The 27,627-nt window shown below is 44.1% G+C and overlaps 1 protein-coding gene across 1 annotated transcript in view; it reads left to right on the top strand.

Annotated features, from left to right (window-relative positions):
• Positions 1 to 27,627, top strand: part of DNAH8 (dynein axonemal heavy chain 8) — a 369,956-nt gene that overhangs the window by 241,292 nt on the left and 101,037 nt on the right. The window contains exons 63-71 of the mRNA XM_045294778.1: positions 993 to 1,130; positions 2,002 to 2,129; positions 3,548 to 3,719; positions 5,635 to 5,790; positions 16,033 to 16,188; positions 18,798 to 18,980; positions 23,954 to 24,059; positions 25,903 to 26,155; positions 26,285 to 26,475. Coding sequence (XP_045150713.1) covers positions 993 to 1,130; positions 2,002 to 2,129; positions 3,548 to 3,719; positions 5,635 to 5,790; positions 16,033 to 16,188; positions 18,798 to 18,980; positions 23,954 to 24,059; positions 25,903 to 26,155; positions 26,285 to 26,475 — 1,483 coding nt within the window. The remainder of the gene's footprint in view (positions 1 to 992; positions 1,131 to 2,001; positions 2,130 to 3,547; positions 3,720 to 5,634; positions 5,791 to 16,032; positions 16,189 to 18,797; positions 18,981 to 23,953; positions 24,060 to 25,902; positions 26,156 to 26,284; positions 26,476 to 27,627) is intronic.

Below are 27,627 nucleotides of genomic sequence, written 5' to 3'. Positions count from 1 at the left end.
AACAAAATTGCAAGAGATATGATTACAAAATCTAATCATGAAGAAATATATTAAAAAAGAGAGAGAGAGAGGTAATAGAAATATTTTCCACATAACCCACATAGTCACAGGTATATAGATTTAAATAAAATTAAAATGTGTATAAATGCTTGTAAGCACATTAGGAAATCTAAATGACATAAGACTTTTTTGGGGGAAAGGGACTAAATTGGAATCAGTCAAATACTGTGAAAGAAAATGAGAATGCTATCAAAGAACTATCCCCAAGACTCTGAGCCTAGATTATGGATCCGTTGTTTTAAACTTCTAAGAAACAGGTCATACCTTGTTGTAGTGGCTGAGAAGGAGATGCACACTTCTGTTGTAGTTACGTATTTTATTTCCAAGAATCTTGACCTTGTAAGCCCAGGTATCGAGTGGTAAACCCGCACACATACCCAAACAAATGCCACATGCCGGGTAGGATTTATCACAGCATCATTTATGATAATTAAAAATGTTGGCAGAAGGAAGAAATAAATGTCCAAAAGTAGGTAGAAAGTTAAGTAAATCATGATCAGGTCCAAGACACAGAATATTAAGAAGTCATAAAACTCATGCCCATTAAGACATTTTAAGTGTGTGGTAAAATGCACCAAAATATGAAATTCGAAATAAAAATGCCCCTCAACTCTAAAGAAAATATTCACAGGCGATCTCTGGGCAGCATTGTGAGTCATTTTTCTCCTTCATAAATTTGCTGTTCTTTTCCATATTGAATATGTAATACATGAGTCATTAAATGGGGTGGGGGGAGGGGGAGGTAGTGGGATATCTCAAAGACCTGCTGCTCCCATAGCTGAAAACAATGAGATCTCTTCCAAAGTATCATCTAGGGAAAAAAATGATGCAATTGTGCTACTGTTTGCCATTACTGTTTGCCATTTCAAATCACAGGAATGTTCTGTAGAGGCAATCCAATTCTGTCCTAACCACCTGTCCCTCCTCCCAAGGCTAACCTGGCAAAGCAGGAGGGCCGTTTGTCAGTTGCCAATGCTGAATTAGGTAAGGCGCAGTCACTGCTGGATGAGAAGCAAGCCGAGTTGGATAAAGTACAAGCAAAATTTGATGCGGCAATGAATGAGAAAATGGTGAGATTGAATCTTTAAAATCCCCAGAGTGACGCAATTAAGTTTTACAGAAGTGCATGTGTTGTTGTATTGAGAAACTAGGCAAATGTTTATGATGGGGAAAAAAATCTACCTGAGTACTATTATACTTTGGGTTCTAGAGAAGCTGAGGTGAGAGGGGAGGGGAAGGGAGAAAGGAGGAAGAAGATAAATAAAATTTATATTTGAAAAAGATAGGCAGTAACATTTATAGGTAACTACATAGATAGAGCACAGGTACTGCTAGCTTTCTCAAGAGCATAGACCATAGTAGAATATAGTAAGTGCTTAACAAAATTTTACATTTTTCTTACCGCTTAAAAGCACAATTTGCTTAACTGTAAGTTTATATATATATTTAATAATAGTTGTGTTTACCAAGCAGCTCACATGCTTTCTGGTAAAGTAAAAATCAGCTCCTGTGAGCTGGTGCAAACTGACAGCCCCATTCCACTGGCTGTGAGGTTTTCTTCAGGACAGAAAATTATTGTGCAGACCACAGAGAGCTCAGAATTATTGGGGAATCCAAGACTTGAAAATGATGAATTTGAAAAATTTAGATTCCCTTTTGGAAAGAATCAAAGAAGCACTACTTTAGTTAACATTATGTTAGTGATCTCATACCACGTTGCTTTTCTTGAAAGTTTGTAAGGCCAAGGAACTATGTCACGATGTAAGTTCATGACTCATCAGAATCTAATACATAAAGGTTGGGCCACTGGACTTTCAAGTTATATTTATTTTGAAAATTCGGACCCTCCTTTGTGTGGTTCGAATGCGTGAGCATAATAGATGCTCGATGAAGCATTCTAGGAAGTGCTTTGAGAAACTCTCTCTCCCTTTTTGATCGTAGGATCTGCTCAATGATGCCGACATGTGCCGGAAGAAGATGCAGGCGGCATCTGCTCTCATTGACGGACTGAGCGGTGAGAAAGTCCGATGGACTCAACAAAGTAAAGAGTTCAAAGCTCAGATTAATAGGTACCAATTTTAGTCTTCATTATGCTAGTCCCCCTTCTTAGTTAGTCTTTTCTCCAAGGCCACCTCTTTGTGACTTTAGGGAGCAAAATATTCATTTCTATGATGAAGTGCTTTTCTCCAGCATGTCCACATACCCATCTCTGAATCCCATCATCCAAGGAAGTGCTGACACCAAGAAAGAGTTAATAGCTTAAATCACTCGCTCTCAGGAAACACAGAGGGAATGAAATGTTCTGCCACATTTGCAAATCTTAGTTTGGGCTCAGCAATGTGGGCATTCAATATGAAGTAGCTTCTGGTGCCATTTTGCTTGTCCACGAGCATCTTAAGTACTTGTTCCAGCTCTCGGAATTTCCTCACTTCTGTGACTTTTGGTAGTATAGGTCAATGTTTCCTTCTGAATATGAGTATCTGGTGCTGGTGCCTGTTGGTGTCCTCAAAAAACTTGAGGTGAGCGGGAAAGAGAAGAGTAGGGGAATGGTCACCCCAATCAACCTAATCCAACCAACCCAACTCAACCCAACCCAACCCAACCCATGGCCTACAGTTTGATTTCAACTCATAATGAAGCTAGAACTGCGCCCCAGGGGGTTCCGAGGCTGTACATTTTGGTGGAAGCAGACAGATTCATCTTGCTCCTGAGGAGTGGTTGGTGAGTTCAAACCACTGACCTTTCCATTGGCCTAGGGCTCCTTGGAGAATGGACAAAGCCAGATGTATTCAATCTTCTTGGGACTTTGTTTAACTGTGGTTAATAAGCTAATTAAGACTCTTAGTTAGACTCTTCTTAGTTTTTAAAACAAATAAACTTATGCTATAGACTTTTACACCCCAATATAAACTTTGAGCAGGGCTAGGGAGGGCATGGATGGGAAGGAGACCCCTTCTACTAGAAGTCAAGACTCAGAAGCCATCAGCTCTGGGGGAGAGCCTCTGTCCTTGCTCTGACCACCTCAGAGGTTCCCACTACCTGCCTTCTTTTGAGATTGTGAATTCCATTTTTCTTTTTCATGACTGGTTACAACATATCAAAACCCAGCCGTTTCACTGCCTTGGAGTCTATCTGAATGTACAGAGACCCGATAGGACACAAACTGCCCCTTTGGTTTTCCAAGACTACAGAGCTCCCTATAAAAAGAAGCTCACTGCAGTTTAGTGAGTCTTGACTCCTAGGTCAGGGGAAAGCAAGCCCATTCGATTTCAAAGGCAGTCAGTCCTTCTGGGAGCAGACAGCTTCATCTTTCTGTGTAGCAGGGTCCTTAAAAGGATCTATCGGGAGCAAACGAGGGCTTCGCCTACTAACAAAATCGCACGACGGACATTCAAACTACCCAAGGGAATAGCTTCCAACGTGCGTCCAGTGACTCACTTTGGTCATGGGGCTTGTATGTGACTGTGTGTGTGTGTTTTCTTACCAGACTCGTTGGTGATATTCTGCTATGTACGGGATTCCTTTCCTACCTCGGTCCTTTCAATCAGATCTTCAGGAATCTCTTGCTGAAAGATCTATGGGAGACCGAGCTGAGAGTACGGAGAATTCCTTTCACTGAAAACCTGAATATCATTTCAATGCTGGTGGATCCTCCCACGGTAAGTCTTCGCCTTAACGTGATTTGAATGTCCATCTCAATTGTATTCCTTACTAATAAGAAAGCAAATGATGCTGTCTTTGTTTTCATTTAGTTGAGAAGGTTGTTTTCAAAAATGTTTGATTTAAAAAAAAAAGAAAAATGGACACTTTTCCTGGTGGTGTTCCAGTTCCTCTTACTTTAAAAAGACAGCTCATCACACTGCTGGGAACTGAAAGGGTACGTGGCTTACAGCCACCGAACTCATTTTATAGCCCTGTGATTAAGTAGGGGGAGACAGGTGGGGCTTTCCACTCCCATAAAGAGTTACAATCTTGGAAACCCACAGGGACCGTTCCACGGGGACGTCCCATGGGGTCACTGTGTGTTGGATGGCAATGAGCTTGTTTGTTTGTTTTCTGGTTTGGCCATTAACTAGACCAAGCCTATTAAGTGATGCTGTCTTTCGAACATTTTAGGCGAGTGGATGCATTGTCTTGATCAGATGTGGGGAGAGTCGCCTGCTTCTGACCGTGAACCATCTGTTCTAGTGCCCGTAATACAATGCCAGGTGCTGGTATCACCGCACACTGTTCACTCCTCTAACCTTCCCTGGCCGGCGTTGGATGGCACCCTCAGTTTTCAGGATCTCTTACAGGGCTCGGGTGGAAATAAACGCTTTCCGGGCCATTGGTATTCATGAGCTGCCTGCCTGATTTGTAAATATGCTTCCCCGGATGCTGTTTCTGTAGGGATGCCAAGCTATTAATTTCATGTTATTGGTACTTAAAAAGTAAAAAACAAACAACAAACAAAAACAGTTCTTTCCAATCCAAACACTGTTGTGTCTGTCCCTTAGACAGGGAGTGGGTTTTGGGTGGGCCACACACTGGGCCCTGGTGAAGCAAAGCCAACCCTGGGTGTCCATTTTTCATGATGACCTTCGGAGGTCCAGGAGAATCTAACACAGGTGAGGGCCGATTGGCTTTTTGGCTCTCACGTGATTTTATTGACCATGTGAAAGGAGGCTGATAATCACCATTGATTTGGAGAAGGAAATGGTCTCAAAATTTTCATTGATTCGCTTCTTCCTATATGGTATCTCATGTAATCTAATTTCTATGTCTTTAGCTCTGCAATCACCCACACTCCACGAGGTAGTTATTGTGCCAACCTGGCCGACAAACACAGGTGGAGTTAATTGAAGGGCAGAGTGATAAATGGCCTGGTGAGCCTCACCTTTCTAGTTCTCGGGTCTCTTGATTTCTGATGGTTGGACCAGGCTGCAGCTGCCTTAGCCAGGTCCCTGTTTCAGCTGGCAAGGCTCACTTTCTGCAAGACATCCTTGAGGAGAAGCCACATGGACCTCTTCTGATGCAGCCCTGGGTGCTGGAGCAGCCGTGTGGAGACCCCTGCCAGTGCTGAGATGCTTACACAGTCACTGACTCGGCTTTCCTCCTGCAGTCGGCATCATTGGTGTGTTTTGTGAGAGGGAGGGGAGGACTTTGTGGATTTGTTTCTCTAAAGTACCGAGACTAACACATTCCATATAAGCAGACTCATAGGGGCAGGAAGGCAGGTTGCGGGTCTTGTTCTCCGACATCTCAGCATATTCCTTTCTCTACTAAATCCTGCCCAGCTGGAGCCCTGCACCCTCCCGGTCCCACCAGTGCAATCACTTTACAAGCTTTCTGCCTGTATGAGAATACCCTGCAAAGGGCTGACTGTAGTCTTGGGTTCTTAAGGAGAGGGGTCATTAGCTCTTAACTTCATTTTTTAAAGTTATTGCTACTCGGCTCACATTTGCATCTTTGTTTGCTTTTCCCCTAAGTACCAGGTACCATGTGTCCAATTAGTTTAAATGGTCATACTTTGCATTTCTAATGAAGGCCTTCTTGTTCTCCATTGAATGAATGTATCCATTTTCTGTCCTTCAGATTGGTGAGTGGGGGCTGCAGGGATTACCAGGAGATGACCTCTCGATTCAGAATGGCATTATTGTGACAAAGGCCACCAGGTACCCACTCCTGATAGATCCACAAACCCAAGGCAAAACTTGGATTAAATCAAAGGAAAAAGAAAATGATTTGCAGGTATGTACCATTTGGAGCATGGGAAAGTAATCTTTAAATCATGAAATTTCCCCCAAATTATAGTTGAACCTGTCCATCATAAAGTCCTCAGCTCTATGACAAATGCTTTCTAATTTACGTGCTTGAATGTTGTAACAGCAAACGGACGCAAAAGCATTGATTAAATTTCCTCGTTGGCACTCCCTTTTGCTTTCCCTTCTGCTCTTTCTGTTTCATCGTTTTTCTACTGCCTTTGCCAATGTTGGATGGAGCTTTATTCCCGAGACTCGGCTCGGGGCTGATAGGAAAACTTGGGCTGATTGAAAAATGAAAACAGACCTGGGGGATCCTTTGGTTCAAGGTCATGTACACCAACCTTGGTTGCATAGACTTTTGTGTATTACAAAGCATTCTAGACTCCAGTATTGGAGCTGGAGGAATAAGACGACACAGAGGGTCACAGAGCAGTCCCAACATGGACTGAGAGCGTACTGGCGAGTCATTCTGGTGACTGTGAAGGTCAGGCCACTTGATGGCAGCCAAGAACAACAGCGAGCATAACAATTTGCTCTGTTACCATTGATACTTCAATTCATTGCCAGTATGGGTTGCTTCACCCTACTTCTACAATTATACTGCTTCTACTAATCAGAACATCATTTCCAGTATACTGGCCAATCCACTTACATTCTATATTAAAATATTATATAAATAGGTCTTCAGAACCGCCCTCCGATTCTAGCTTTTATGTGCGCTCAGCTTAACACCCAGAACAAAAGGCCAACCTCGCTGACATCAACTCTGCATCATGGCCACCCTGGAGGACAGGGTAGCACTGCCCCTGTGGCTTCACCAGACGGTAACTCCTTATGGGAGAAGAAAGCCTCACCGTTCCCCTCTGGAGTGGCTGGTGGTTCTGAACTGCTCACCACAAGCTAGTTCAATGTGTCACCACGACCACCCCAAGGCTCTTCAGCTTAACACAGCTCATCCTAAATCCTTGTGCTACCTTTCTCTTGTCTCGTCTTTGCTGGCCTGGCGATCTACGCCTGTGATGCAGCTCCAGTCCTAACACACGGGCTCACCCTGAGCTGAAGGTGACTGGATGGCAATGGAATTGAGGGGTGTTTTTTTCCAGTTCATGACTCATGGCAGGCAGTGGTGGTTCAGCAGTTGAATTCTCATTTTTCACGTAGAAGACCTGGCTGGATTTCTGGCTCATACTCCTGAAGTGCAGCTTCTGCCAGGCCTCCATGAAGACTTGTCTATTGTTATGATGCTGGACGGGTTTCAGTGGAATCCTTGCCCTGCCTTCTGTGTTTCTGGTGTGGGTTTAGCGTCTGTCTGAAATATTTGTTCTTTGCACATTTTTCGCTTATCATACCGTGCCATCGACTCCTTTCTGGCCAGGACTATGGTTTTATTCACCTCCATATTTTCTGCACAGTTCGGTGTATGGGGCAGGAAGCTTGGTAGTTGTAGACTTTAAATGAATGCATCGGAGTGCGTAACCTTTACAGCAGGAAACGGGACCAGCCATGTGGTCATCTTCAGAAGGGCAGACAGAGCCCTAGGTAAAAGGCAGTGCCCATTCATGATGCAGCTCCTGGAAAAGGAGCAGTAGGAGAGATTTTTCTTAATCAGATAAAATGTATTTACAAAAAGCCTACAGCGGTCTATGAGGTGAAGGAGATTGTGTTAGTCTGGGCAGATTAGGGAAACAAATCCATGGACACAGATGTGTATAAGAAAGAGATTTATATACAAGAGCAATTGAACATTGAGGAAACATCCCAGCCCAGTCCAGACCAAGTCCGTAAGTCCAATATTAGCCCATAGGTCTGATACCAATCTATAAAGCCCTCATCAGACTCATGAAACACGTACAGTGACGCCAAATGCAGAAGATCACAGCCAGTGGATAGAAAGTCTTTGGATCCAGTGTCATCAGAAACACCTCAGCGCTGGCAGGGGTCTCTCTGTGGCTCCTCCAGATTCTGAGGTCTGATTGCGTCCATGTGGCTTGTCTTCTGCAATGTCTCCCAGGGTGTAGCAGAGAGAGAGAGAGAGGTGTCTTCCACCTCCAAGGAGGAAGTGCCAGATTTCCTAGAATTCTCAGGAGAAGGCCACGCCCACAGAAGCGTCATCTGGCTATCTCCAGATTGACAGCCTTGACTCCACCCCTACACTCTTAATCCTTAAATTGACACCAGATGAGGTGACTGCCACAGAGATCAAGTCATGTAAGGATGTGAGTGGAGGAGATGAAGCTGTCATTATCTATAGAGGTTGTGATGGGGTGGCTCTGAGCCAAGTGGACTCCATGGCGGTGGATTTGGTCCTGATATATCGATCGCCAAGCCAAGAGAATCTTGTCTTAGTTACCGACTGCAGCTTGACCACCACCAACAAAATACCGCTAGGGGTTGGCTCTAAAAATCTGAAATGTTTTTCTTGACGTTCAGGATGCTACACGTCTGAATTCAAGGCATGGTTTCCTGGAGAGACTGTTCTATAAGGGAAGCCCTTCCATTCCAGTTTCTCCTAGCAGACATCACTGCTTTGGCCTGTCTTTGTTTGACATCATCCCTGAGTGTGGCTCTGTATCTGTCATGCTCTTTTTTCTAGCTCAGTGGTCATTAGGTTAAGGACCTGCCCTACTCTGGTGTGATCTCCTAAACATAACAAAGCCTACCTCCCTTCAAGTTGATACAGCATAACAAAAGAAACCCCCTATTTCCACTTAGGGTCCTATTTACAGGTACAATCCCCCCCAAAAAACAAGGCCAACTGCCAACAAGGTGATTTGGACTCATAGTGACCCTATATAGGTTTCCTAGGCTTTGTAAAGGAAGCCCTGTTGATGATTAAGAGTTGGGTTACTAACCATGAGGTCAGCAGTTTAAGACCACCAGCCACTCTGAGCCAGAAAGATAAGGCTTTCTACTCCCGTAAAGAGATACAGTGTCAGAAATTCATAGGGACAGTTCTACCCTATCTTATAGGATCGTTATGAGTCAGAATCACCTCAATAGCAGTGAGTTTGAGTTCTAGTCTTTTGAGGCTTTGTAAATCTTTACAGGAACAGGCAGCCTCATCTTTCTCCCAAGGATTGACTGACGGGTGTGAACCAGGGACCTTGCAGTTAATAGTCCAAGCTTACCCTTATTTTCAGGCCCAGGGCTTAGGATTTCAACACATGAAGACAAACTGTTACATTTAGTGAGTGAATTGTTTACGGTTGCTATTCTTCTATTTGAAAATACACTTGTGTAAAGTGCCTCCTGACTTAATAGCCTGTTGGATCTGCCTCATCAACAGCCTTTGGTCACCACAACTGAGGTATCTGAATGTTTGATAACTCCATGTGTGGCATGGGCTCGTGGGCAGGGTGACACTGTCTTGCACTCAGGAGCACACCAAAGATACTTGACCACATCCCTACTTTAGAACACAATACAGCATGCCATGTGTACTTAGAGAATCCAGAGGAATCCTAACAAGGATCAGGGAGTGTAAATGGAGGGAAAGGACAAGGGGGGAACAGCATCCAAGGCTTCTTGAAGGTCACACTCCCAGAGGGTGTGCACTAATGGTGTGAACCCAAACATCCCTGTTAATGAACTCAATTTCTAGATCCAACTCAACCAGAACTGACTCTTGTTCTGTTTCAGTGGACTCTCCGGGCCGTTGAGTTCTTCACTCATCTTTTCCTTAGGACCTTTCCTGGCCCACCCAAACCCAAAGCGGAGGTGCCCCGGTCTCCCTTGGCACCAGCTATTCTAATTTTCCTGTTCTTAGCTTGGTCTTTCCATCTCGGCATTACGCTCACTTGGCAGTCTCCTTCCTGATGCAACCCAAAAACCTCTTGGGGGAAAAAAAACCAAAACCCAAAAAACTTAAAACTCCAAGTTCAATAGCCATCGGGTCAATTCCAACCAGAGTGGTTCCAAGTAAGGCTTCCGACTATAAATCTTTGAGAGCAGACAGCCTCATCTTCCTCTCTAGGAGTGGCTGGTGGGTTTTGAACCACTGACCTTGTGGGTAGCAGCCCAATGCTCATACCATAGCACCACCAGGAAGGAACAGAAATATGCCACAGTCATTTATTTATTTAAAAAACCACCAGCCACTGAAATGCAAATGGATGGAACTACACGCTCCTGGTCCGGAAAACCTTATTTTCCGAGCACAAATGAAAAACAAGGCATGTTTTATGTACCAAGGGCTGCACTTCACCTTGGTAGCTCAAGGCCACCTCCAGTGTCATCTTCAAGACCAATAGCTATGACCTCTGGAAAGAGTGTGCTTACCAGTCTCCCTGGACTGGTGGTGGTGCCATCAGAGCCTGTCTGGCTTCAGGAGGAGGAACGCAAATAACCAGCCCACGGCTGATAAAGCATGCCTGCACTTTGCAGCCTGTTCACTATTTCTAACACCAACTGCCCTCCCCACAGCACTCTCTAATTCTCTGGTTCTTGTTAGGTGCCGTCGAACTGGTTCCAACGGATGAAACATGACTTGCCCCAGCCTCACGATTGTTCTTATGCTTGAGTCCAGTGTGGCAGCCCCTTGCCAGTCCATCGCAAGGATCTTCCTCTCTTTACTGCCCCATTACTTTGCCAAGTCCTTTTCCAGGGGCTGGTCTCTCTTGATAATGCACCCAAAGTATATGAGACAAAGGCTAGCCATCCTTGCTTCTAAGGAGCAGTCAAATTGCCCATCAGTTGATTGTACTGTAGTGACGTGCATGTTGCTAGGATGCTGGAAGATACGTCACCAGAATTTCAAATACCAGCAGGATCATGCCAGGGGAGCAGGTTTCAGCAGAGCCTCGAGAGGAAGAGCAAACTACAAAGAAGGAATAGGAATTAGCCGCTGAAAACTGTTGACGAGCAGCAGACCCATCAGACACTCCTCTGATGGATTTGAGAACTTGCGGTAATGGCCACACAGAACTCCCAGACCATACGCATGAGCAGGGGTCCTCAAACTTTTTAAATGGGGGGACAGTTCACTGTCCCTCAGACCCGTGGGAGGGCCGGACTATAGTTTTTAAAAAAACTATGAACAAATACCTATGCACACTGCACATATCTTATTTTGAAGTAAACAAAACGGGGCAAAAACACCCAGTGGGCCAGATAAGTGTCCTCGGCTGGCCGCAGGTGGCCCGCGGGCCGTAGTTTGAGGGACACCTGCTCAAGAGTATGCAGTTTATCAGAAATAACTGTTCACACTTCTGGATCAGAAAATCTACTTGGGGGAAAAACAGGGCTACCCAGGACACAGCATACAGAGATTAATCAGGACAACGTCCAACCTCTGGGCATCTTCGCAGCCATGCCAGCACACAGGCAGGTCCACCGCCAGTTCTCATTCTTGGTCTCTGCCCTGCCTGACCAATCATTACAGTTCTTGAGCTCCCCTAACAAGTGCTTAGAGACACCTTACTCCACTTGCCTGATGGAAACCACTTGCCCGATGGGGCTCTCTGCAGCAATCTGCCAGTCCTATGCCCCTGCCATGTCACGCACTTGGGTCTCGGAGGTTTTCAGTGCAGGAATCCCGGTTCTTCGGCCCAGCCATTCATTTTGTGGGCATTAAAGAGATCATGGCTAGAAAGGCCATAGACAAATCATTTCCGCTTTATCAGGAATTTACTGATCACCTGGTAAAGATTCACCCTAGAGCAGAGGTTCCCAAACTTCTTTTGGTAACCCCACATCCTCCTTTTCAGAAAGACAACCACTCAGAGCATCCCCTGGCAATTAATCGTACTATAGCCCACGATCCAGGATAAAGGGTAAGTATTCTGGCAGCGCGCTGGTATGTGTTGAGCTGCTAAGCGCAAGGTCTGCGCTTCAAAACCAACCACCGGCAGCTCCTCAGGAGCAACAGGAGGTCTTCTACTCCTGTACAGCGTGACTGTCTCAGAAGCCCACAGCAGCAGTTCGACCCTGTCCTATAGGGTTTGTGTGAATTGGAAAGAATTCGATGGCAGTGAGTTTTGAGTTTCTGCTTTGGCAGCCCCAGATCACCCCAGCACCCCAGCGAGAGGTATCATCCACTTTGGGAAACACCGTCCTACAGTATGTGTGCAGGACCTCAGGCTCTGCTGGTGACCACCACGGAGTATTTAAATATGGGAAAGAGCCCACAGATTAAACCTGAAATTATGATTCCACAATCTTACTGCAAGTTTATAAAAGATATTGTAAATGGGTTAAGGTAATCACCCATAAATTGAAAATATGAAAATGATTATTTTTCGCAGCCAGGGAATCACAAAATAGGGAGTTTACTCCTTGTGAAGTAGAGCAGGACATAATTAAATTTGGTATTATTGGGACCTTGTTTCACAGTGGCTAATAAGCTAATTAAGATTCTTGGTTTAGATTCATTTTTCTTATCAGCTCCTAGCGGAGTCTTTCTCAGCACACCATCTGTGTAAATAAAACTATCCATCCAATGAAATGGCTTTCATCATGTGCAGAGTGTTAAAGTTGTTTCTTTGAAATCAAGACAGGACAGAAATCTATTTATTTAATTTTTCAATTCCACTCCTTTTCATAGTTGATACAGATTTTTAAAAATCTACTATCCTAATTGTTTGCTGTTATAGTGGATTTAGATCAACTCGTGTCTTTAGATCAACACTCACAAGACCATAAAGGCAGTCATTATATTCAAGGAATAGAGTGTATGGAGAAAGAATAGAGAGTGGAGGACTGAGCCTTTGGGGACTCTCACAGGTAAGCAGTGGAAGGGATTACAATAAGAAGCAAAAGTTTAAAGCCAAAATCAACCACCTCAATGTGTCTATTTGATTTTAAACCAAAAGCAAACATTGACCTAAAAATGGAGGACCCTGACAAGCATCCAGAGTTCTAATTCTTTTGAATGCAGATATCTATAAGGTAAATTTATAATCTTTATCACCATCTATCTGCCAATTTGACTTACTCCGATAGCTTGCACCTTGCTATGCTGATGGAAACAGTGTGGCCTGTATTTCAGTTACGAGCAGAGAGACCCATCGCACACAGGCTTTAGCAGAGATTCCAGATGAAGACAGACTAAGAAGGAAAGGCCCTGTGATTTTTTTTTAATTGGCCCTTCTTGTCTTAAAATAAGCAGCCATCTCAGTCAGGTGTTAGCTAAGTCTACATGAAAGAAGCACACCAGCCTTTGTGATCTAAGGATTGTAAATAATATTCCAAGATTGGAGAAGGGAACTGTATGACAGCTTAAATTCTGAGCACCTACTTTTCCGAAAACTATGGGTGACCGTGAAAGCCCAAAATCCATTTGCAGGGTCCCCATTTGGATGAAGCCTCCAGGGAATCCCCTCTGACCCTTGACCAGGGACTGAAATAGTCTTACTATGAGACAGTGCATTGGAAAGTAAATGAATGCAGATATAATTAGGTTAAATTGTAATATTTTATCATCTGGCCTCCCTTTTGATCTATGTTAAATTTATTCTAATTTGTATTATTTTCTGATTTCTTTTTTTATTAAGGGGTCTCTATCTTTTAGTTTGTTATTGCTATGAGGTTTGCTTTGTTTTGGGTATGTTTTTCTTTATATGAAATCCAGGATAGGTCATTGGATTAATAATTTCTTAGAATTGTGGCAAGGTAGGTTGGGGGGGGTGAGGAGCTGAAAATAATGAGCACCAAAAAAGAGAAGAAAAAAATTGATCATGGTGATGAATCATAAGTCTTTTTAATGTGTTTAAACCATTGAATTGTGTGATATATGAATTATATGTCAATAAAACTGTTAACCTAAAAAAATCCCTTTGAAACCCATATGGATCATAGGAGAATTTTGTGTTCACTCTGGACATGCGTGTTGTTTTTATTGTTGCTAGATGGTGTCAGGTTGGTTCCCACGCGTATCAACCCAATGCATCACCGCCCGGTTCCGTGCCATTCTCACAGTCGTTTGTATGTTTGAGCCCATTGCTGCAGCCAGCCATCCACAAGGTGCAATGCATCTTGTTGCGTGGCTTCTCCTTTGTCACTGCCCCACTACTTTGCCTAGCATGACCTCCTCCAGAAACTGGTTTCTCCTGCCCACATGAGACAAAGTCACGCCATCCTTGCCGCTAAAGAAGGATCAATTGCTTGAAGCGGAGGTCGTGTTTGGTGAAGTAACGGACCAGGGAGAACAAGAGAAGCCCTCCGTGAGAAGAGGGGGCACAATAGCGGCAGGGCACGAGCCTGCACATCCTGGGAACTGTCAACCGGATGCGGTCCTTCCACTGGGCATAGTGTTGCAATGGGTTGGAGTCTACAAAAGGCCGGGTTGATAGTATGCAAAGTATCTATCTGAGGTAGTTAAAGTGTATTGTGCCAACCTGGCCGATAAACACATGTGCGGTTAATTGAAGGGCAAAGGGATAAATGACTCCGTGAGCCTCACCTTTCTAGTTCTTGGGTCTCTTGTTTTCTGATGGTTAGACCAGGCTGCAGCTGCCTTAGCAGTTCCCTGCTTCAGCTGGCAAGGCTCACTTCCTGCAATACATCCTGAGGAGAAGCCGCATGGACCTACCCTGATGCAGGCCTAGGTGCTGGAGCAGCCGTGTGGAGACCCTGCCAGTGCTGAGATGCTTACACATTCACTGACTCGGCTTTCCTCCTGCAGTCGGTGTCATGGTGTGTGTTTTGTGAGATGGAGGAGAACTTTGTGGATTGGTGTCAGACATATGGGCTAATGGGTTAATGTTGGACTTGTGGGCTTGTTCACTACTGGGTTGGGATGTTTTCTTGATGTGCACTTAACCTTAATATAAACCTCTCTCTTATACATGAGTTTCTGTGGATTTGTTTCTCTAAAGTACCCTGACTAACACACTATCTATCTTTGTATTCACGTTAGGGACCGAGTACATAAAAATATTGTTATAAAATAGTGGAAACCTTTATTTGAACACAAATATCAAAGGTGAAGCTACTGCTTCTCAACATGGGCCTCCATCTAGGTCCGTGCACTTCTGAAGGCAGTGTCTCCAGCCCTCTCAGATGATGCCCCTGGGGAGGGAGATGCGGATGTCTGCGCCAGGGAAGAGTGACAGTCTCAGGAACAGAATGGGGCAGTTCTACCCTGTCCTACGGGGTCTCTAGGAATTGGAATCGACTCGCTAGGAGTGACTTTGGTTTGGGAACGTTCCCTGAGGAATGCTGAGCTTTTCAATAGGTATCATGTCACATGACAGTTTTGACATCCTCGGGGGACTTAAATCCTGGTCCTCTTGAACATTCATTGAGTTTGAGGAACAAAAAGCAGGATGAAGGGGCAAGATCCGGCCTGTAGGTTGGGTGGGGTAAGACTTCTCAATGCGTTTCTCCCAGGACCACCCTGGCTACCCAAGAAGACTGAGCAGGTGGATCATAAAGGAACAGTTTCTTGGCACAATGTTCCTGCTCCTATTCTCTCCAAAGCTGTTTTCAGTTTTCCCGAAACTCCCTCATAATAAGCTCCTATGATCATTCTGTGTCCTTGGAGAAAACCTGCCACGATCAGCCCTTTGCCATCCCAGCAGCTGCCCGAACCTTCTGGGCTGACCAAGGCCTTGGATTTAAGTGGCCCAGCAGATCCCTTTGGGAGCCAGTTCTGATCGGGCCTCTTTTTGAAGGCCTCCTAATGAGACTAAGAGCCGTGTAGTGCTGAGCAAACTTGCCTGTAGGTATCCACTGTGCACGGAGACACGTTAACCGCGCTGTCTGGAATAGAACTGCGCATGCATGAACTGCAAGCACGGTAGCAAGACTTCTCTGACTTCCCCTCAAGGACCCTTGGTTTGATTCCGTCTCTCGTTTTTGATGGTCTTGGGTTTGGTTTTTATTTGTCACTCCCTGATTCATCTCACAGGAGGCCCGAGGGGGTGACTGAATATCGTAAGTTTGCCTGTGACGATTTTCTCTCCGCGATTGTAGCTCTGTCCGTTTGGGAGGCATCATCCTTGGCGACTTCTCTCCCATCTCTCAGGAGCAGAGTTCCATCTTTCCGCCTAAGGAACACGGTTTGTTTCTCCTCTATCCGTCAGAGACGCCACGACACACCACGCGCTTCCACAAAGTTATGCCTCCTCCAGTTTCGAAAAGGACTTTTTGTGCGCCCCGTCTGTTATAAGAAGACTCCGCCCATACTGCTCTTCAGCTTCGTTGGTGGCTGCCCCATCAGTCGCTTGGCCCCGCTGAGGACTGAGGACTTTCGCTATAACATCTGTACGCATACGTGCTTTATCCGTAGGTGACTTCGCTGAACCACAAGTACTTCCGCACACATCTGGAGGACAGCCTTTCCTTGGGCCGACCCCTTCTCATCGAGGACATCCGAGAAGAGCTGGACCCAGCCCTGGACAATGTACTAGAAAAGAATTTCATTAAGTCGGGCACCACTTTCAAGGTGAGTGAGCCTGGTGGAAAACAGAACAATGGTGACATCTACTTACCTTTTTGAGCATAGCAGCGAAGACACTTCCCTGCAGGCGGTTGTATTTGGTATCTTGGGGGACAAATATTTTTCAAATTGATATTAGTGTTTCCTCTTAAAGTATATGAGAGAATACCAGAGGCAAACAATATATTGGTTAGAGTAGCCATTTAGCTCAGACAAAATAGCCTAGTAAGGAAACATGTAAGCATAGTAAGGTCATACAAATAATGTATTAGTGTCACACATGCTCTCTCCTTAATATGTTTATAAAATATGTATTACATATAACATGTGTGTGTGTATACACACATATATACATGAGCCCTGGTGGCGTAGTGGCTAGGCATTGGGCTGCTAACGACAGGTCAATAGTTTGAAATTACAGGAAAGAGGAGGCTTTATACTCCCATAAAGATTACAGGGAGAGTTCCACCCTGTCACTTTGAGTTGGCATCACCTTGATGGCAGTGTGGTTCCCTGTTAATTGTATTATGATATGTATATACCAGTAATATGTTATTATATATTACGATGTATTTCAATAAATACCATGACATATACAATTCTATGTATAATTACGTATATCACATGTGTGTGTGTGCAACGATGAGACCATTGGTTTCGCAAGATATACACACAACTCAGTCAGTGAGAGATGTGAGGGCGCCTCTTCGGCGCGTGTGGCGTGGAAACCCTCGGGCAGTTCTACCCTACCCTGTAGGGTTGCTACGAGTCAGACTTGACTTGACCGCAAGCAATTTGGTTTGGGGTCACGAGTCAGAACAGATTCCGTGGCAAAGGAGTTCTGGTATACGGCGGCACAATCGTTCCTCCTTCAAGTGTTCATGGAAAGGTTGGCTGTTTGATCCGCCACCGACTTCATGGGACAAAGCCCTAGTGATTCCCTTCTGCAAAGGTCACAGCCACAAATACCCCTTGGGGCCCTTTTACTTTGCCCCATGGGGGAGCTCTGCGTTGGAAGTGATTGTGAGATCCCTAAGACACCAACTTGTCCCCGTGTGGGACAAATGGGTAAGCTCTGGGCCAGCAATAGAAAGGTCGGCATGCTGAACCCACCAGAGCTAACCTCACTCTGGCGGTGTCGTTGGTTGGGCCTTTGGCTGCTATCGGAAAGGTCAGCAGTTCAAAACCACTAGCCACTCTGGGAGAAAGAAGGGCTTTCTACTCCCATAAAGAGTGGCAGTCTGGAAACTCACAGGGGCAGTTCTACCCTGTCCTAGAGAGTCAGCATCGGAGCAACAGCAGTGAAGTGGGGTTTTTTTGTTGTTGGGATTTTTTTGGGGGGAGGGGAGCTTGACAGTTTGAGCGGTTCCCCAGAGGAAAACCCTGAAAGGTCACAACCATGAAAACCCAATGGGGTGCAATTTTATTCTGAAACCCGCGGGTTAACTATGAGTTAGAATCTAACAGTTTAGTCTTATGTACACACACAGGCACAGGTATCCACACAGAGAAAAGGGCATTTTAATAAAGTCTATAGACATCGATTTGTTCATTTCTCTCCTTATTAACTTTCCATCTAAACTCATTGACTTGGCTGGAAGCTATGGGATATTGTTCCCAATTGTTCCTGATCACATGCATTATTTTCAGCGGAAGTGTTTCTTTTCACATTGTTGTCATTCTCTCCACCTTTCGGCTCCTTTGACTTTAATGCTTGGTGTGACTGTCACTTGGACAACCGACTTTCATAACCACCAGCCGTGGAAGAGTGAATGGAATTTTCTCATTAGACAAAGACAGATGTATTTAGAAAAAGAATTCCTTTGTGATAGGCATCCTTTTATGGGCCACATTTTAACGTGTCAAGGGAAGTTGTGGGGTCTCCGTTCCTGAAGGGCTTTACAAAGACCCCAGCTTCTATCTGTAACATGAAGGCAGGGTGCCTCAGAATGTTTTCGCGCCCCTAATGATGTGGTGTTGCTGGTGTGTGGTATTCAACCACATGAGGGATTGAGACATATGAAACATTTTAAGTCTTTGTTCGATGTTAGAGTGCCCAGTAGAATTTTAGGTATCAAAAACCAGTTGAAGCCAACTGTTCTCACTCTGAAAAATAAAATGTGGACATTTTTCTCTTTGAAAATCACATCAACTCTTTCTGTTGTCAAATATCCTTCTGATATGATTTTGAAACGCAACAACAAGAAGAAGCAATGCTTCCTTGAAATACAGCAGTTTTCCATAGTAGGAAACACTTTTCTCAAGTGGGAAAAAAAGAGAACTGTTTTCTATACTGCAACAATCAGCAAAAACAGTAAATACAATTCAATGTGGCACTCCCTAAAAATGTAAAGTTAGGTGTGTCTCAATTTTTATTCACTTGCCAGTTGTCTTGGATGACTCCCCCCCTCCACTTAATTTGCATGGCGTTATAGCTACAAAGCATCATAAGGCAGGACCATAAGCCATGTTAATAGGCTTGATTGATCAGTAATTGAAAGGTTTATAAATTCCCGCAGTTGCATTTGCCTTTGGTAAATTTTTCACTAAATTGAACCCAAATGTCTTTTGCTCTCCTCAGAGCTGTGTCTGATTTCACATTTGGGTTGATGTAGGTAAAAGTTGGTGATAAGGAATGTGACATCATGGACACATTTAAACTCTATATTACGACAAAATTGCCGAACCCTGCTTTTACTCCTGAGATCAACGCTAAGACATCTGTCATTGATTTTACCGTTACAATGAAAGGCCTTGAGAATCAGTTGCTACGGAGGGTGATCCTAACGGAGAAACAGGTAAGCACTTTCTTAAGGTAAAGAACTTCTACTTATAATGAACTTTTAAACTGTATATGGAAAATAAATAACAGATCACCTTACTAGTGTATTATTGTGCTATCCTCATTCCTGCAAGAAAGCATCACACCTCACCTCTCCTTCAGCCTCAAACACTTTCACGTGTGCATGCACACACCATTCCTTCTTTCTGCTTGTCTGTAAGCCTTTGGGATGCTGACTTTCATGAAGGGAACCTACATCTATGACCCTTTAGACGGCCCTAAAGACACCTGGGGATTCACAGTACTGATCCTGGAGCAAAAGAGAGTGCTCTGAATGGGTACTATTATCACTGTCAGAGTTTCAACTGCTACTATTTAATAATAATTAGAGGCATAGCTTTATTTTAAATGAAATTTGCACCCGAGTGGGGATATTAATTAAAATTAATGGAGGGTTCTAAGAAAGCCAAGAACAACTTCAGATTGGAAGATTTTAAGAAACCAATTCAAGATTAAACTGATCTCTAAAATAAAGCTCAGAAAATACAATTTTAAGCCTACAAACATTTGCATAAAGCAGAAGTTTAGGTATTTGCATAAATGAATAGATTTGCATACACGAGTGTGTATTTGCTTAAATGTGATTCATTTTCTTTTGATGAATTGTAGGACAAGGCAAGGTTAGGAATAATAAAGGCAGAGAGGCATAAGATGACAGAATGAGAAAGAATGGCCAACAAGAGAACAGGGCGTACAGGTAAATAGATGGCCACAACCATGCAAGAAGGGAAAGAGACAGCATGGAGACGCAGAGATAGGATGAATCCGTGAGTTGATAAGTAAAATCCTATGTAGCCAAGGGAGCTGGTTAGTCTTGGGAGCAGGCCTTGATAAGCAACCCGTCTGGTGGCATGGAAGGAGTAAGTCCTGGTTTGAATCTCCCTAACTGTTGGATCTGAGTTCCCATCACACAACTGGAGGCTTATGCAATCCATCAGAAAGAGTATCAGTCCCATTTCCACCCCCGGGCAGAGAGGACATTGGCCCCTCAGTCCATTGCTTTCATTTCCCAGGGCTTTACGGTGTACTGTTTGCGCTGTTGGGTAAGCAGTGGACTGCTAACTGCGAGGTAGGTTCAAACCCACCAGCTGCTCCTAGGGAGGAAGGTGAGGCTGTCTGCTCCCGTAAAGATCTGCAGCCTTCGAAACTCTACCTGGGGTTGCTGTGAGTCAAGAAACTTGATGGCATTGGTTTTTCTTGGTGGGTTGAAAAGGAGCCCTTTGGGGTTCAACTGGTGCTAGAAGTCTATGCTGAGATGAATCGTCACTGGTCCCGACCCCCTCTGCTGGCTTCAGTAACCTCCCTTCAGGTCTGCAGACCACCACACAGGCCTTACCCTACCCTTCAAGAGATGCACAGAGATGCAGCCTACCAACCTTTCTTGGGGATTCCAACATGGTTTTTCTGGGGCCTCTCTCGCTGGAGAAAATTAAACGCACAATGAATATGCAGTGGGCATCCTGCTCCCATGAATTTAATCCAACCACCCTGCTACTGCCCCCTTCTTGTGGATGAACAAATGGATGCCCACAGAGAATACAGATCTCATCTATTAAAAAAAAATCATTTTACTGGGGCTCGTACAACTCTTATCACAATCCATTCATCAGTCCATCCACCGTGTCAAGCACATTTGTACATTTGTTGCCATCATCATTCTCAAAACATTTTCTTTCTGCTTGACCCCTTGGTATCAGCTTCTCATTTTCCCCCTCCCTCCCACATGAACCCTTGATAATTTATAAATTGTTATTTTTTCATGTCTCACACTGACCGATGTCTCCCTTCACCCACTTTTCTGTTGTCCATCCCTCTGGGAGGGGGTTATAGGTAGATCATTGTGATTGTGTCTCCCTATCTTTCTCCACCTTCCTTCCCTTCCTGGCATTGCTACTCCCATTACTGTTCCTGAGGGGTTTATCTGTCTTGGATTCCCTGTGTTTCCAGCTCTTATCTGTACCGGTGTACATGCTCTGGTCTAGCTGGATTTGTAAGGTAGAATTGGGTTCATGATAGTGGGGGGAGAAAGCATTAAAGAACTAGAGGAAAGTTGTATGTTTCGTCGGTGCTATACTGCACCCTGACTGGCTCGTCTCCTCCCTGAAACCCTTTTGTAAGGGTTGCCTACAGATGGGCTTTGGGTCCCCACTCCACACTCCCCCTCATTCACAATGATAAGATTTTTGTTCTGGGTCTTTGATGCTTGATACATGATCCTATTGACACCTCGTGATCACACAGGCTGGTGTACTTCCATGTGGGCTTTGTTGCTTCTTAGCCAGATGGCCACTTGTTTATCTTCAAGCCTTTAAGACCCCAGATGCTATTGATAGCTAGGACCCTTCAGCTTTCTTCACCACATTTGCTTATGCACCTGCTTTGTCTTCAGCGATTGTTTCAGGAAGGGGTGAGCATCATGGAATGCTAGTTTAATAGACCAAAGTGTGTTCTTGCATTGAGGGAGTACTTGAGTGGAGGCCCAATGTCCATCTGCTACCTTAATACTAAACCTATAAATATATGCACATAGATCTATTCCCCTTCATATATAAGTATATTTATATATGTAAATGCCTGTATTTAGACCTGTATAAATGTCCTTTGTCTCCTAGTTCTTTCCTCTTGTCTCAATATCATGTTCAGCCTTCATTTGGATTTCATATTGCCCTTGTACAGGTCTCATCTTTAACAGCTCATGAACTTTACACTATACCAACCCTCCTAATGAACCTTCCAGGTCACGTCGTAAAACTTTAGGTTCTACTATGCCCAGACACTTGTTTTTCCACACTATGTTGAGAAAGAATTTTATTCTGTCCATATTGTGCTATGCTAAATTATTGAAGGCTGTTACTATCCCACCCAGGAGTGATCAATTTAATTAGGAGGATTCATTAGATAGTCCCCTCCCAATGCAGCCATGTTCGTTATTCCCATCTCATCAAATACTGCAAACAGGCTAGGCTAATCACACTAGTCTGGGAGTTGGAGGGAAGGCAGTTGCCAGGATCTAGTTGAACAGGATCTTTTGGGGTGTAATTTGGAGTTCATGTTTTCTGGTCTTCGATTTCCCCCAATATTAAGTTTTAATAAAAGACAAGCTAGATTTAGAATATTTCAATCTCACGAATATTTATTGAAGTAGCCCCTTCTCTGCAAAGCCTCAAGGTGAGCACTAGGAAGGATTCAAAAACGAACGGGGTGAATACTTGCCCTCTAGGTGTCCCCCCTACAGATGCACGGATGAGTGATGTCTTGTAGGCATTGCTTGGCTAATTGGTTTAGGAAGAGTTTCTGGGAGTAGTGCAGTATCTGAAAATCTGTGAAGAAATTTCCTTCCATAAATAATTTTAAAACACCCCTTTTAACATAATTCTGAGTGCAATATCTAATTCTGTATCAGACTGGGAAAATGCCTGAAAACCACATGATTGAGACTATTTGAATTGAGATGACATATTAAGTTATAGACCCAATTCTCCTGAGTGTGAAACGTGCCCTTGGGTTATGGATGATAATGTTCTGACTCTCTGCTGATGGGCCCAGGGGTCAAGGGTCATGCCATTGAGAAGTGATGCAGCAGTAATAATAGTAATAGTAGAGTCATATTTAGAGTAAAGTGACCAAGCACAATCTTGATTCTTAGGTGAAGGCTATAGGAGGGCTCATTGTGCTGGTTACGCAACTTCTCTGACAGGTTGAAACATTTTCTCATAATGTAATTAAAAAAAATACATCACTTGGTGGGGGGAGAATCACTGCTTGCAATGATCAACGTATAATGCCCTTCCCCCACGCACACCCAGGGTGAGGAACAACAGAAAAAGGGCTGAAGGGAGACAGCAGACAGTGTAAGATACAAAAATAATAATAATTTAAAATTTTTCGAGGGTTCATGAGGATGAGAGGGTAGGGGAGGAAGGAAAAAATGAGCTGATCCAAGGGCTCATGTGGAAAGAAAATGTTTTGAGAATGATGATGGCAACAAATGTACAAATGTGCTTGACACATGGATATATGTATGGATTGTTGTACAAGCCCCCAATAAAATGATTTTGTAAAGTAAAAATTATTTTAAATTATAAGAATAAAAAATGTTTTGAAAAGGATGTTGGCAACATATGTACAAATGTGTTTGATGCAATTGATGTGTGGATTGTTATAAGAGCCCCCAATAAAAATGATTTTTTAAAAAAATCACTTATGTAGGAAAAGCTGTATGTCTGCACACTCCGTTTTGCCCCTCCTGTATACGGAGCAGCAAGTACAATGAGGAGTGGATTCATGTTGGCAACTGGCGGTGCAAAACAAGGCACCTGGTGTTCAGTTCCTACTGGCAGATTCCAACCCAAGAGCTCACACTTGACCTGGGTAGCCCTTTGGCTCCCTGGTATTAATGCCTGTTTGTTTCTTAGTATTTCCCATGGCAGCAATGTGGGAACTGGTTTGAGGATAAACTCAGAGCTAGGAAGAAAACTGGAGGGAAGAGGACACAATGGTTTGGGCATTTCCGTCTCCAGCATGTCAGTACAAGCACTATGGAAATATAATGCTAGTGGGCACCATTACCAAAAATTATCCAAGCATTCAGGAGGGAAGAAAATGTTTTGAAATGGATTGTTATAGCAATCGGACAACACTGCTTGATATGATGGAACTATGGAATGTTAGGGTGTCTGGATTGGCTCCTGATAAAATGGTTTGCAAGAAACAAACAAGCGTGGGGTGAAAAATTATTCAAAGAAGCAGAATTAAAGACAGGTAGATCTGGCTGACAATAGTAATGCTTTCTGTCATTTGAGTGGTTCTTTGATTTAACTACTTTTTAAATTGATCATCAATACGAGTAAGTCGGAATTGGCAATAACACTTGGCAATTACCTTTCTTAATGTTTATTCCCCAAACCCCCCCCCCCATCTTAACAACAGGAGTTGGAGTCTGAGAGGGTTAAGCTGTTGGAGGATGTCACTTTTAATAAGCGGAAGATGAAGGAACTTGAAGACAACCTCCTCTATAAATTAAGTGCTACGAAAGGTATTGTGGTATTAAGAACTAATCAAGCGACATATTCTGAATTCAGGTTCCGTGTACACTCTTTCCAAGGCCCTCGTGTTAGGAAATAGCCAAGATATCAGTGCAAAAAACAAGCCAGGCAATTTCCATCTAGACATTAAAGAGTGTGACTGCGGGGGATCTGATTTTTGAATTAGCAAATAGAGACTGAGCATTTGAGAACAGCACCGTTTTCTTGATATAATTGCTCTCTCCTGAGAAAAATAAGGGCTCCCCACAGAGCTAGGTAACTCATAATAGGCTAATTTGCTCACCCAAAGGAAACTGATGGGCTCAATCTATTTTCCCCCACTAGATAGACTCTCTCATTTGGTGCTGAAAGGCAATTACCATGATATACTGTGTTGGAGGAGTCAGAGTCAGAGGTATCTGGGCACCAAAGGCCCAGGTGACTCTAGACTTGACCTTGATCTTTCACTTAGACATCAGGGATAGAGTCTTCTCTGGAAGGTGGGGCTTGGGGGAGAAAATCATTGTGCCACCTCAGTTTGAGGAGATGTACACAACACTCTCTCTCTGCAATGTTTATAAACAGAAAATTTACCTGGCGAAAACAACATTCATTGTTCCACAGTAGGCAAATTACACCTTTATTGCTGTGGTTTGCTGCCCAGTCCATTCTGATTCATGGAGACCCCCTATGGGTGCAGAGTGAACTTGAAAACTGTTGTGTTTTCAAGGCTGTGAACTTCTGGAAAAAGACCTTCAGACCCATCTTCCCAGGAGCCTCTGGGTGGGTTTGAACTGCCAACCTTTCAGCTACTTCATGAGCAGTTAACCATTTGTACCACCCAGAAACACCCCTTATTATTCGTGTAATAGTGAGAGGCACTTCTATCTGCCTTAATTGCACCACTTTTGCTAGTGAACTTCTCCGTCTCTTGGTTCAGGGTCGTCTCCCAGTCATGTGAGAGGTCACTCGGCATTCCAAACTCCATAACAAGGAAAGCTGGGTGCTGCCTCCCTTGATGCATGCCAAGAGTGTGTCAGATCAAGATCTCTTCCCTGTAAGATTCATACAATTTGGACTTCCACAGTAGACACAACACCCTCTTTGGAGTAATTCCTCGCCTTCCTGTAACACTCCCCTGTCATCTGGAGTTCTAGCACAGACCAGAATCTTCTCTTTGAAGACATGGGGGATGTTAACTCAGGGTGCCCTGGCATCCATCCGCACCTGAACACCTGAAACGCTCACTTATAGCACTGAACACGTTCTACGTCTATTATAAGCAATAATGAAGGGGAACACTAAAAATAAATAAGGGTTTTCTTCCCCCAGGGACAGACAATGGCTAGAAAGAGATTGTCTCCAAATTGACTCTTGCTGGAGATGTGGAGGGACCCGGGGTCTCAGTGGCCAAGGTGGTTTTCCTGAAGTAGCAGGAGTAGCGAGCACCACACGCACCCCTGGGTCAGCCCGAGTGTGTCGCATTCAGATAGCTGCACCACGAGGAAGCTGGCAGGACCACCGGGTGGCACCTTGAGGAGAATCACCAGGCGGATAACGGGTGTGATAGTCAGATATTTGCAGCCCCAGCTTAGGGAGTGCCCGGAGGAGGTTTTCAGGCAGAGTGGGGGTAGTCTTGCTCACTGGAGGCATATTCAGAGATGCCCGTGCACTGGTTGGTCGGTCAATTGAATAGAAGCCCTTGATGTCTGAAGAATTGTGAGAATCCCCCCCTTTTCTCCTGAGGGCTTTAAGAGTTCTAGTTGAAGGTGAGCAGGAAAATTCCAGAAGCCAGGCGCTCGGCGGTGTGGCATCTCCACTTCGTAGCCTACAGTTTTCCTGTTGGCCCTTTAGGGTCCTTGGTGGATGACGAATCCCTCATCGGTGTCCTCCGAACCACTAAACAGACAGCCGCCGAGGTAAGTGAAAAGCTACACGTGGCTGCAGAGACTGAAGTCAAGATTACTACGGCCCAGGAAGAGTTCCGGCCCGCGGCCACCCGAGGAAGCATCCTCTACTTCCTCATCACAGAGATGAGCATGGTCAACATCATGTACCAGACCTCGCTGGCCCAGTTCCTGAAGTTGTTCGACCAGTCCATGGCCAGGTGGGCGCTTGCTGCCTTTACCCCAGAGCCGTAACTTAAAAAAACGTTTGCCTTCTGCCTGCCCTTTTAGAAATGGTATCTTATTTCTCTGATTTAAAAACAACAGCAGCAACAACACATGTGTTGCAGGTCTGAAAAGTCTCCACTCCCTCAAAAGAGAATCACAAACATCATTGAGTATCTGACGTACGAAGTTTTTACCTATTCGGTCAGAGGCCTCTATGAAAACCACAAGTTCCTCTTTGTGCTGCTCATGACCTTGAAGATCGACCTTCAGCGAGGGACAGTTAAGCACCGGGAATTCCAGGCTCTCATTAAAGGTAAGGTTGTTCGGAATTCCAATACGGAATGTCGCAGATAGTGCTTTGATATGCTTTTGAGTGTGCTGGAAACCCATTTTAAGGACAAAATAAACAAAGTTTGTTCTAGGAAAAGTTAAATTCTTATTTTCATGCCTCCCCCTGCCCCTACCCCCCACCCTCCTTCCCATTAATTTCTCTGGTTATTCAAGATGAGTTATTTCAAGTCTGTGCTAATTCTGTGATTTTTTAAAGGTTATATTTAAATTTAACCTGGTTGTTGTTGCCCATGATTACCAACCAGCCAAGCAAACAACAAAAGTACTTGCCGTGGGGTCTGTTCTGATCATGGCAACCCCACACGTGTCCGAGTAGGCCGCGGTTTCTATGGCCGTCACCTTTCAGAATTAGATAGCTGGGCCTTTCTTCCAAGTTGCTGCTAGGTGGACCAGCCTTTCAGAGAGTGGCCCCACACTTAATGGTCTATCCTATGGGAGGAACGGTGCGACTGGGGAATGAGCTAGCAATCGCAAGACTCCATTTCCTTAAGCAAGGGAGTATGTTGGTTTTTAAGACTGAAAGAGCAGGCCCACATATATTTCATATTTGAAACTAATTCTAGTCACTGCCTATCTCTGCATTAAATATATAATTAAGAAGATCGAATAAGGGTATTTTCATGCCAATCAAGTTACATGTGTTTTTTGAGCACCTCCTCCATAAATCCACCTGTTGGGAATACTAGGATGAAGCAGATGCTGCTTTGAAAGAACTAACATCCTAGTGGGGATAATGATTTTTTTAAAACAAAGCAGAATAGCCTAAGTGTTACAAGAATGCTGAAAACAAAGCATTATTGGTCCAAATAGAGTACAAAATGGCATATGGGGAGGAAGATCAAAATGAGCTTATTGGAAGCGTAGCTTTGTGTGAGAGGTTATCCATTTGGGGGATTATTTGATACATGGTAAAAATGTTTCAGTCTCTTTCTTGTGCTCTTTGTATATAATAGTTTAAAAATACCTTTTCTGCCTCCCCCCTAAAAAAATAAAGTGGTATTTGAGATGGTCCCTGAAGGATATGTAGAAACGAGGAAAACATTGCATGCTAACATAGACTAGCATGGGCAAAGATGGGCATAGAGGATGTTGAAGGTACAGGTTATTGATGATA

The sequence above is a fragment of the Echinops telfairi genome, unplaced genomic scaffold (assembly GCF_000313985.2).
Source record: "Echinops telfairi isolate 266 unplaced genomic scaffold, ASM31398v2 ScPeMD7_3533;HRSCAF=4204_1, whole genome shotgun sequence".
NCBI classification, from domain to species: Eukaryota; Metazoa; Chordata; class Mammalia; order Afrosoricida; family Tenrecidae; genus Echinops; species Echinops telfairi.
Note: the sequence above shows the minus strand (reverse complement) of the source record. Positions and strands in the feature narration are given on the sequence as shown.